The following is an 11980-nucleotide window of genomic DNA, read 5'->3' as shown; positions in this document are numbered from 1 at the left end:
TCGTCCTAAAATGTAAGATCATCTTTGACACGAGTATATTTTTGGACCGAAGGAGTACATGATAAATTAATTTGTATCTCATGCACGTAGCAGTATCTTACCAGGGATGATGACTCGTCTGTTGTAGCAGGAGATGCGCGTTGACGAAGAGCAGGAGGCCGCAGTAGGAGTCAACGACGTCCTGCATGTCCCGGAGCTGGGCCACCATGCCCCTGCCCCTCCGGACGCGATGCCACAACGTGCTCTTCTTGTAGGAGGCGACGAGGCCGGCCGCGTCGACGAGCGCCGTTAGAACAGGGTCTCCCATCTCCGAGCACAGCAGCGCGGCCCCGCACCCCGTTGGCCATTGCAGGAGCGCGTGGAGCCTGCGGTTGCACCGCTCGAGCTTGGCGCACTCCCGCCTGCTCTGCGGGATGCGCAGGAGGCTCATGCCAACAGCGACCAGCATCACGACGTGCAGCCCGGACATCTGCGCCATGTTGGCAGCCTTGGCAAGGATATCCCATAGCACCGCCACCATTCTCGTCGTAGTTGTAGAGAGCTTGCAGTTGCAGATCGTACGTGTCTGTCCCGCGTGCCTACCCGGGTTTGTCTTAGAATGGCGCGCTTGCACATGATTTATACGTGCTGCAGATGGCGACCATGGCCACCCTGACGTCTGGTGTCACACGCTGGAGAAGGCAGTGGGGCAAACGTAGTGCTGAGATGGATATACGTGAGCCTTTTGACGCCGCATGTCCACATCACGGTTGCTTTTGGTTGCATGTATGATGATAATGCAAGGGGGGTATGTGAGCAAAGTAAAACTAAAGGGTTCGGTCATGGGTGGTGCCCTGGTGGGCTGGTGGTGTCATCTACGTCTGGTTTTTGAAAGAGAGAGAATAGCTAGCTCGGCCCAGGCGTCCATCTACTTTGAGGAAACCCTAAAAAAGAACTACTTTGAGACACTTCTGTCTTCTGTTAGTGTTATTATTATGGACTTCACTTCTGATGCATGATGTCCCCCCCCCCCCCCCCCCCCCGAAAATAGAACCCCTGCATCATTGTGATGCACATAATCATATTTATTAAACTTTTTTTGCGGGTGATGTAAGGCTACGATGTACTAACCATCCACTTTATGGATTTCTGGTGTGTGATGTTGGACACTCGAGAAAAGCATTGGCGCGGGCATGCTCTGAGACGAGGCAAAGTCTCGTGCCAGCTTGGTGCTGGCATGGTGAACGGGTCGGCGAAGAGCGGAGTCGATGTCAATGAACTAAGCGCGCTGGACGCTAGAAAGCATTGGTGCAACGAGAAAAGCAATTCTACTATGGCTCGAGCATCCACCGTAGCATTAAGATGAGATCAGCAAAGGGGGGCAAAGGAAAAACTCCCTCTCAGCACACGAAAGGGGCCGAGGGTGGTGTCATCTTGTGCTGTCACTACTAGAATATGGTTTTGTCCCGAGTTTCAGAACTTCGCCGAGTTCATTTTATCAAGAACTTGGCAAACTTCTGTCTACCGAGTTTGATCCAAAATTTGACACGGCGGTGATAAGCAACTCGGCAAAGCTCTAGCTTTGCTAGATTCCAACGAAAAACCATTCGGCGAACTAATAAACTCGGCAGGATCTGAAGTTCGCCGAGTTCTCGACGAAAACACCTCGGCAAAGCTTGACAAGTGTGCCCTGTTGTACAGTAATCGACGGAGCCATGACGATGGCCTTTGTTCTCCGAGTCCCGGCTAACAGAGACTCGGTAAACATTTCCTCTTTTTCTTTTTTTTAAATAGGAAATTCAAGGGTCCTACCTTTGCCGAGTTCCCAACGGAATGAACTCGGCGAAGATTTGAAGTCTCCACAAATGATAAAAGGCTGTGTTTAGTCCCACCTCGCCATGCGAGGCGCATGCCGACTGGCTTAAATAGCCGCGTCGGCGGACGGTGGTAAACCTCTCTCTTGTTGCATCAGGTCCATCAATTCTCGCTGTGTGAACGAGACAACTTCACACTAGATTTTATTTCATCAATGATGATTGTTCATCGAGTGTCAAGTTCTTCTCATTCATATACATTAATAGCCTTACCACAATGGAAGGGATTATCAATTTTATACAAATTGTTTTTTCTATTTTTTCCTATTTTTCTTCAGTTCTGTCATTGTTTTTTTCTAAAAATGTCTTCAATGTAAAAAATGATCTTGTTTTTGTCTATGTTTGCCGAGTTTCGGGTAAGGGAGACTCGACACATGCATAGTGGTCTAGTCGCACCTCGTTGCGCGAGGATCAATGCGACCTTCTTAAATAGTTGTGTCGTCCAAATGTGGCAAACTTGAGTCATCATTGCACCCTTTGTGAAAGATATGACTATCATTATGAATCTTCTCTGCTTATATGTAGAGAAGATTCATAGTCATAGATTGTATCCCTCACAAAGTAAGCATTGCTAGCTACTCAGCTTTTTTTTGAATCATTTCATCTCAACCTCCGTTGGTCCATACTGCCCGTCTGGGTTGATTTTTTTACCAGTCCGTCCGCCCGATGGTTTGGGCGGAGTTTGCGGCGCCCACTGAGACCTAAACTGCATGCACCGCGCATATCAACACTTAGCTCACGGCTAGGATATCGGCTTCGTACATACGAAACACGGCGAAGAAAGCCGTATCCGGCTAGTCTGTGGATGATGAGAATGACAAAAGCTCGTCACAACCGGTGGACTTCATAGATGGAATTTTTCTAGCTAAGTATGAGGAGGTAGTTAAAGATGGTCAAGAGGGTGGAAGAGTAGGAGAGAAGCAGCTGAAGCCACACCATGCATCACCTGAATGGATTGAACTTTACTTACCTCAATCCCAGCTGACCAATGTCAGAGGGGGTACATGTTTTGGCCATCGATTTTTTTGCTTTTAAGAAAACACGTATATGCCAAGTTCCATGCAGGAGGAACTCGGTAAAGACCTGACAGACGGTCCAGCAATGATGTGGCTCTGGGAAGTCCAAGGGTCACAGCTTTGGCGAGTTCCCTATACAACGAACTCGGCAATATATGACCCTTCGCCACCAACCTGCTAACAACAAGGCTATAGTAGTGGTTCGGTCCCACCCCTCCGCACGAGGACGTTGCGACCTGCTTAAATATATAGCTGCCTCGTCCAAATGCAGCAAGCTTGAGTCATCATTGCACCCTTTGTGAAAGATATGACTGTCACTATGAATGTCCTCTGCTTATATGTAGAGAAGATTCATAGCCACAGATTGTATCCCTCACAAAGTGAGCATAGAGGGCTACTTGACTCTTTTTTGAATCATTTCATCAAGCTCCGTCGGTTCATACTACTCATTTGGGTTTCTTTTTTTACCCCGTCGGCCCATGCTGCTCATCTGGGTCGTTTTTTTACCCCGTCGGTTCACATATGCAATTCTTGTAGCTAAGGACAAGGAGGTAGTTAAAGATGGTGAAGAGGGTGAAAGAGTTGGAGAGAAGCAACTGAAGCCACCATGCATCACCTGAATGTAGTCCTGGCCATGGGCAGCCCGGCCTGGTCGGCCCGACCCGACCTTGTCCATGGGCCGGGCGCAGGCCTAGATTTTGAGCCCGAAGCCCGGGTCAGGCCAGGCCTAGGCCCACCATATTAGCGCTTTACTGAAGAGGCCCGGCCCAAGGCCTGACGCCCAACAGGCTTTTACATGGCCGGGCCAGGCTTGGACCTGGTTTTCTAGGCCCGACTCCCGGGCTGGGCCAGGCCTGGGCCTGTGTTTTCTACGTCGGGCTTGGCTGGGCCCGGCCTGAGGGATGGCCAGGCAGGCATGAATGCAGTGACCTTCACTTACTTCGATACCACATAGTCAGAGCCGGGGGGGGGGGGGGGGTACATATACAGTACTAGTTATACTAGTCTTAATTAAGTTGAGGGTACGGTTGGACTTGTGGATACCATAGTTTGCAAACTCTTATTTTAGTTTTATGATCGACTTAACTATATTACAACATCTACAACCAGATCCCAATATCGGCCCAAAACGACTGGGTTGGTTGCCCGGTCACTGATAGGACGAAAGTACAACACTCCCCACAACCTCCCCAAGCGACGGACTAACCAGTACTCCTTATATCTAGCCAAAATCTGGAATGGATGTCGGGATGATCGGCGTGGGTGTCCTAGGTGCAGGTGTTCAAGCAGAGACTCCAAGTCTGTACTCTGTAGCAACCTCTGCTCTGAATTAACTAAACAATGAGCTCATGTGCATGTCGTTGCTTGCTTGATTGCACACAATAACTTTTGGTGACCCGTCAGTAGTTAGCTGCTAGATGCCTACAAAATATGGCCCTTAATTAGCATTTAGCTTCTGACCTGAGTTACTAGATTCAGTCAATTAGCTTAGCCAATTAATTAGTTCTTTGTACTAGATTAGGCAGTGACTGAGCCAGGTATACATTATAAAGGAGGGCCAATGAAAGATTTAAAGTATTTAAGCTAATAGATAGGTGTTTGTTTGCAAAAAAATCACGCGCGCGGGGGGAGGGGGGCATGGCCCCAGCACCCCCTGCCTCCATCCCTAAGATTAGGTGTACATATGCAGGTAAAAGAGTTGGCAGAGTCCCAACATGTCCTCCAATACGTATAGATGTAGCATTTTTCTTACCAGATGACTAATCAAACTATCTATCTCACATTTTTCTTATTAATCAGTGTGCTAGCATTGTTCCATTTGGTATTGGGGGTTACTGCAGTTTTGGATTATCATTTTTGTGGATTTGTACTATACTCCATCCAAATGGAGTTGTACTATGCTCATGAGTTCTCATATTTGTAACAGGAGGCAGTTGCTCCACATGATTTTTGGATATGGCATGACTTCTTTGGTGTTACTAAATCAAACAACGATATTAACTAGCTTATTTATTCGTTGAGCAACTCAAAGATGTGGAACACACATTTGGCATGCTCCAAGCATGATGGTCCATTCTACGCCGCCCGACACGTTTATATGACCGGGGCGATATCCATAGTATTATGATACCTTGCGTCACTTTGCACAACATGATAGTGGATGACAAAAAAGAAGAGGCGGGCAATATTCTTGATTTGAACAAGCAGACTCATCTATTGTCTTCATCGATATTTACTCATAGTGCCATGCCTGTGTTTGTCGAGGTACTTGAAAGAGATGTAGAATCCGGGATCGTCCAATGATAGGGCTCTAAAAAATAATTTGATTGAGCATATTTGGGGAAAGTTTATGCCACGGTAGATTATTTCGTGTCTTGATCCATGTAGTGCTAAACAGTTTTATAATGCTATTCTATTGGCACTTTACTTTTATCTATTATGGATCAATTCAATGTCGTGTTCATGTATTTATTTGTGCGTAACAAGCAAAATTTTAGATTGATACATACCACAAATAGATCATAATGTTGAAGTACCATGATAGATCCTTTAGATTAATATAAATGAAATCCTACCCACTAGTCTAAGTCACTTCCCACTACAACTAGCCTGATGGATATGCGCTCCCTTAAATTATTGTAACATTAAATAACTACACTCATTATGAATAAATGATATGAGTATGTTTGGCTTAAACGATAGAACATGTTCTACCCCACAAAAAAAGATAGAACATGTTCTAATTTGTACTACCACCGCAGATTCCCCGCAAAAAATAAGTACTACTAGTGCAGATAACTTTCGTGGCAGAATGTAAGTACCTCATTTCATACCTTGACATTCATGCAAACCATTTTATACCATTTATCATATTTGATTTTTTTAGTTGCAATTTATGAGATTCGAATTTTTTTTGCACAATTTATCAGATTTGATTGATGACACAAACATCATCTTTTTTAAACACGATTTACGGAAAATGGGCCGCCGTATCGACCCGTTTAACCCATTCGTGGATGAGTCCGTTGCTCGCTCGGCCCATCACGGGTGAAGTCTGTTTTAAACCCTAAATTCATACGGTTCGTTAGAATCAAACCCTAACCTTCCAATCCTTGAAATCAGCACCCTGTGCTCTCTAATCCCGGTTAATCCTAACCCTATACCCGTACGGACTAGTTTGGCGGGTTGGGAAAATAACAGTCCCGGCCGGGATAATTTATTACTCTCACTGACTATATGGTCACACATGTCATATTTATCTTCTCTACCACAATTTCCTATTTCTCTCTGTCTCTCTTTCCCGAGAACTGTCGTTCAGGACAGGCGCCGCCGATCGTTTCGGTCAGCTGCATCGACGACGCCGTTTGTCGCCTACTCCTCTACGCTCAGCGGTGGCATGAAGAGCCTGCTCGCCGACTATGAGAGCAAGACGGTGGGTGCCGTGGCCGAGAGCGTGCGCTGCCACGCCAACAGAGGTCATGCACACGCGTACATGTCCTTTTGTCGTCTGTGACTCAAGATTGCATGTCCAGCCGCCTCGCCGTATCATGTCGCCTGCACGCCTCAGTACAGCTTCCCTGTTAGCCAATAAACCGTGCGTGTGTGCGTGCACTGGATGTGCCAGGTGCGGTTCTGGCCGCGTGCTGGCCGTGGTGTGTGTGCGTGTGTGTGTTCACGTGTGGTGCATAGGATGCGTGTGTGTATGGGGCTGTTAGAGACCAGGTCCAGGATGAGCGTGGCGATCGGGAAGGCTCGGCGCGTCGCGTGCGTTGCGGGCGCACGCGGAGGACGCGGCCAGAGCGAGCTGGGTCGTGGGCGCGAGCAGGCAGGGGCGTGGAGAACGTGTCTATCGTGTGCCTGGGTATAAAACCCGTGTGTTGGTCATTGTAACAGTTGGGAGTCGAGTTCGAGCTCGCCGGAAATACACAGGAGCCGTCCGTGCGGCAAGGTGTTCGAGCGCCTGGAAATCTTGTGTGTTGCCTCCCCCTGGTTTCTTTCTTGTCTCCGGTGTTCGTCGTGCTCCGGTGGTTCCGTTTCTGCAACAACATTCCCAATCAGTGGGCACGGAGAAGAATGGGCGACGCGAATGAGTACGCGTCCTGAGCCGAGCGTGGTGTACGCGCCGTAGCCTATCTCTGAGTGACATGCATGAAGAATGGGATGGGGCGCGGTCATTCGAAGACCGACGCGGTGACCGCGGCGGTGAGCTCCCACACGTTGCCCTGGATGAGGAGGCGGTGCCCATCGAGCAAGGAGTGCTGCACGCCGTAGCCGCCCAACAGGCAATGCTCGAGCTCGCAGAATACGTCGACGTGGCCGTGTGACACCGCACGCGCATACCGCGGCGCCCGAGTGCGTCGAGGTGCTTGCGGACGGTCTCTTTGCAGATGGCGTAAAGGTGTGTGAGGCGCGGCAATCCACCACGTCGTTCGTCTCTTCTTATGCTCGTCGGAGTATCGGTGTTTCTGGGTTCGCCATCATCTTCGCCAGCGCCGTGAACAAGTACTGCATTTGCACTACACATGTCATGTCTCATGTACGATGCATGCATGCTTGTATGGTTATTTACAGGGCGAGCGCATCGAGTATGTGCATATGGTGAGTAGCGCTTGATGTTGAGGTCTGTGACGCCGTCTTCCCCGGCGCCGGCATGGCCACAGCAGGCGATTAGCCGGTCGACAAGGTCCGGCAGTCCACGGCTCCCGTCCTGAGCCTCCTGGTGGGACATCAGCCGCTCCAGACCCTGCCCAGCCTCGTCGTCTCAGTTGACGCATCCTCCTGCAGACCCATCTATGCGCTCGGCATCGGCGGAACTAAGTCGTGGACGTTCATGGGGGCCGCCATTGTCATCAGCCTCATGAGGGTAGCCATTGATCCGGGCCGGGATGACCTTTTTCCTGGTGAGCCAAACTGATCTAGGGTCAAGATTGAACGGGATTAAAGATTACAGGCTGCCGATTTCAGGGATTGGAAGATTGAGGTTTGATTTCGACCAGCCGTATAAATTCAAGGTTCAAAATAGACTTTACTCGCCCATCGCACCGCTCGTCTACACGAGACACAGCCGCCGCGTATCCCTCGTCGAGACACAGCCACCGCGTATCCCTCGTCGAGACACAGCCACGTTTTTACTTCAAGAAAACAGAGACAAGAGCCGCCCGGGAGCCGGGTCAAGAATTCAAGCTTCAAGGTATGTTTCATCTCGACCAGACCAGTAATCACTATTAGGATTACTCAATACTGAGTACTTCTGTACCTAGTGACATACTAGTTGGTTTTAGTAGCAACAAATGGTTCAGTTTCCTGAATGTTAATGCAGTTGCAATCCATGCACTTCCCATTCAAGTTTCTACTACGAGATAGAAAGTGCACATAGGGTCAGGAAATGTCATCTACCTTGCATATTCATTGGGTTAGGATACATACACACTTGCCCAGTAAATCGACAAACAATGTCGGCATGCTCCAATTGGGATGCAGGTTAATCAGATTACATCATCTAGACTAGGAATCTAAAAGCAGGGACATCTAAGCTAAAACGAACTACTGACCACACTGATAATGAATCACACTGGGGGATGCGTTTGGCTGCTCTGATGGCCCTCATGCCGCTGACGACGGCGACGATCGGACCACATTGACAGCGTCATGTGGATAGCAAAGTAGCTTAGAACGGCAACTATGAGCATAACGACATACATAGACGTCTTCCACACCCTGGTTGAGCCAGCTGCATAGGACACTAGGAGAGCAAACAGATCCACTAGGATCGTCCAGTTCAGCACCCTCAGCGACCATTTCTCCCATTCTTCTTTCTTCTTGTTTGGCAGCCAGTGCGGTAGCAACATCATGATGACGACAATGGAAGCCATGAAGGAAAAAGAGTTGTTGTGGAAGAAGACGAGGTACCGGGGCCTCCTGTTATCATGCATCACAGGGTCGCCCGCCTCGTACCCATTGCCACTGCCCTGCCACGCTCCGCCCGGCGGTTCCAGGCCAAGCCTGGTAGGCTACACTTGCCACCAAGATGCCTAGCAGCATCAGGTACTTGCGCCTTGCGTGCTTCTTCCTTTCTTCTTCGTCCTCCTTCCTTTCTTGTTCTTCTTCGTGCTTCTGTTCAATGGATATGGATGACACAGCAGCAGCTGAATTGACGTTTCTCTTCAGCTCCCTCATCAAAAACACTAGCAGCATTATGGCAGCAACAAAGAGGACCATGGCCACGAACACGAAGATGTAGATGGATGTCTTGATGTGCTGCGTGCTTCCGGCGGTGTAGGCCCCCATCAAACCGAACAAACCCACCGCCGTACAAACAGATAGCGCATTGCTTCGTATGGCTGGCCTGTACAGATTGGGGTTCACCAAGAGTATGATGAGGGCGATGGACAGCATGAAGCTCGCAGAGTTGCAGTAGAAGAAGACCTTGTAGCGGCGTGGGAAGTTGTACAGGAGGACCGGGTCACCAGCGTGGTACCCAAGCTTTTCATCCTGGAGCAGGAAGCCACCTGGAGGGGTGAGGCCGGCTTGGTAGGTAATGGTCGCGGCCAAGATTGCAAAGAGGAGCTACCGTTTGCGCCTTTTCTCCAGCAACTGACTTGCTTTGTCGTCGTCTTCTTTTTCCTTGTAGTTCAGCGTGAAGAAGACGATATGGATGACCACATAGGCTAGGACAGCGCCTGCCAAAGCCATGTCGTTAATGGAGGTGTTCACGTCCCGACAGCTCCCGGCGGCATATGCGCCGATGAGGCCAAATAGGTTGAGTATCATGGCTGCCTCCAGCACATGGTGCTTGACCAGAATCTCCTTCTGGACTAGGACGATGGCCACCAAGGAGGCCACGAAGGCAACCGAGTTGCAGTAGAAGAAGGCCTTGTATCGCCTAGGATTGATGGTGAGAAGGATGGGGTCACCGGCCATGTGTCCGTCGGTGTTGTCCTGCCAAAGGCCACCTGGCGGGTCCAACCCTGCTGTGTAGGTGATGGTGGCAGCAAGAGTGGCGAGAAGTAGTACAAGAGAGCGAGCCTTGTCCAGAGCCTCTATTGTACTGCAGAGAAGAAGAAACAGAATTCAGTTCAGTTTGCAGAGAAAACAGTGTAATTGCAAACAGAGGGAAGGAGGAAACACAATGTTCAGTTTGCAAATGTGCTCCTTACATGGCATTATCACCAGTCTGTTGAATTATCATCAGTCTGCTTAATTTCTTCAGAGTTCTGATGCTGAAGCGTTGGTAGCGAAAGAAACAAGAAGACAGGGATTTTGACGCTGAAGCGTAGATTGGGATGATGTGTGCCATTGCCAGAACGGCACCGACCAGGCTGACCACGTAGGCGGTGTTATCGATCTCCCTGCAGCTGCCCGCGACGTATGCGGCGACGAGACCGATCAGGGCGATGACGATGCACCCGCAGAGTATGCGAGACCGAACCGTCTTCTTCTTGCCGAGCTTCTTCCCGTCAATGATGAGCACCATGGGGATGAGCAGGGACGCCACGAAAGCCGTGGTGTTGCAGAGAATGAACACCATGAGGCGCGGGCTGTGCTTGTCCTTGAGAATGGCGTCGCCTGGGTGGTGGCTGCCCCCGGTGCTGTCCCAGAAGCCGCCCGGCGTGCTCAGCCCGGCGACGTACGTGATGCTCACCGCGAACGTCGCCAGGAGCATCAGGACCTTGCGGAGCCGCTCTTCCGCTTTCAGCTTCTTCAGGGCCTTGCGGTTGCGGAGCCGTTCTTCGACCACGGGGTCAGAGCTGAGGATGGGGGCTGGAATCGTGTGGGCGCCGGAGTCGGCATTGGGAGTGGGCATCACTCCACTGGAGCCGGTGTTGATGTTGGAGACGGGCATCCCGTCATCGCAGCAGTCGACAGGGGCGGGTATCGTCCCACTGCCGGAGTCGGGATTGGGAGTGGGCGTCGCACCGCTGTCTCTGGAGCCGGCGGAGGGGGCACCGGAATCAGAGTTCTTGTCCCAGTAGCCCATCAACTTGAGAACGAGGATGTAGTGGAAGAAGATGGCCACCAACACTGCCGAGTAGATGGTTGAAATCTTGTCCCAGCACGTGCCTGCCCCGTACGCGGCCATGAGGCTGAGGAGGTCTACCACCATGACGCCCCGCAGCGGCACGACGACCCAGCGGCTGTCCTTCCCCTTCTTGTCGTGCCGGATGGCGAGGACGAGGATGAGGACGATGACCACGAGCGAGGCGGCGAAGGTGGTGGCGTTGCAGTAGAGGAAGGCGAGGTAGTGGTGGTAGTGGGTGTAGCGGATGATGGGGTCGCCGGCGGGTTGGCCGTCGTGGGCAGCCTGCCAGACACCTCCCGGCGGGTTGAACCCCGCGGTATAAGTGATGGTTGATAACCCACAAGTATAGGGGATCGCAACAGTTTTCAAGGGTAGAGTATTTAATTCAAATTTATTGATTCGACATAAGGAGAGCCAAAAAATATTCTCAAATATTAGCAGCTGAGTTGTCAATTCAACCACACCTAGAAACTTAGTATCTGCAGCAAAGTATTTAGTAGCAAAGTAATATGATAGTAGTGGTAACGGTAGCAAAAGTAATGTTTTGGTATTTTGCAATGATGATAGCAATAGCAATGGAAAAGTAAATAAGCAAAGAACAATATATTCTCTAGGAAAGTTAGTAATGTAATGTAGGCATGTATTTCGAATATAGTCATACGTGCTTATGGAAAAGAACTTGCATGACATTTTTTGTCCTACCCTCCCGTGGCAGCGGGGTCCTAACGGAAACTAAGGGATATTAAGGCCTCCTTTTAATAGAGTACCGGAACAAAGCATTAGCACATAGTGAATATATGAACTCCTCAAACTATGGTCATCACCGGTAAGTATCCCGATTATTGTCACTTCGGGGTTAACGGGTCATAACACATAATAGGTGACTATAGACTTGCAAGATAGGATCAAGAACTCTCATATATTGATGAAATATAATAGGTTCAGATCTGAAATCATGGCACTCGGGCCCTAGTGACAAGCATTAAGTATAGCAAAGTCATAGCAACATCAATCTCAGAACATAATGGATACTAGGGATCAAACCCTAACAAAACTAACTCGATTACATGATAGATCTCATCCAACCCATC

General features: G+C 49.7%; 1 protein-coding gene and 1 pseudogene across 1 annotated transcript; both read right to left on the bottom strand.

Moving 5' to 3' along the window:
- Positions 1 to 97: 97 nt before the first annotated feature.
- On the bottom strand, positions 98 to 520 carry LOC147966444 (uncharacterized). The gene has a single exon (XM_087530832.1). It carries the CDS (start codon positions 518 to 520, stop codon positions 98 to 100), a length of 423 nt encoding a protein of 140 aa, XP_087386958.1.
- Positions 521 to 6454: 5934 nt separating this feature from the next.
- LOC147966443 (uncharacterized) lies at positions 6455 to 11413 on the bottom strand (annotated as a pseudogene).
- Between the last annotated feature and the right edge of the window lie 567 nt (positions 11414 to 11980).

Source organism: Triticum urartu, chromosome 6A, assembly GCF_056163025.1.
Source record: "Triticum urartu cultivar PI428250 chromosome 6A, HENAU_Tu73, whole genome shotgun sequence".
NCBI classification, from domain to species: Eukaryota; Viridiplantae; Streptophyta; class Magnoliopsida; order Poales; family Poaceae; genus Triticum; species Triticum urartu.
This window is presented reverse-complemented; position numbering and strand designations above follow the sequence as displayed.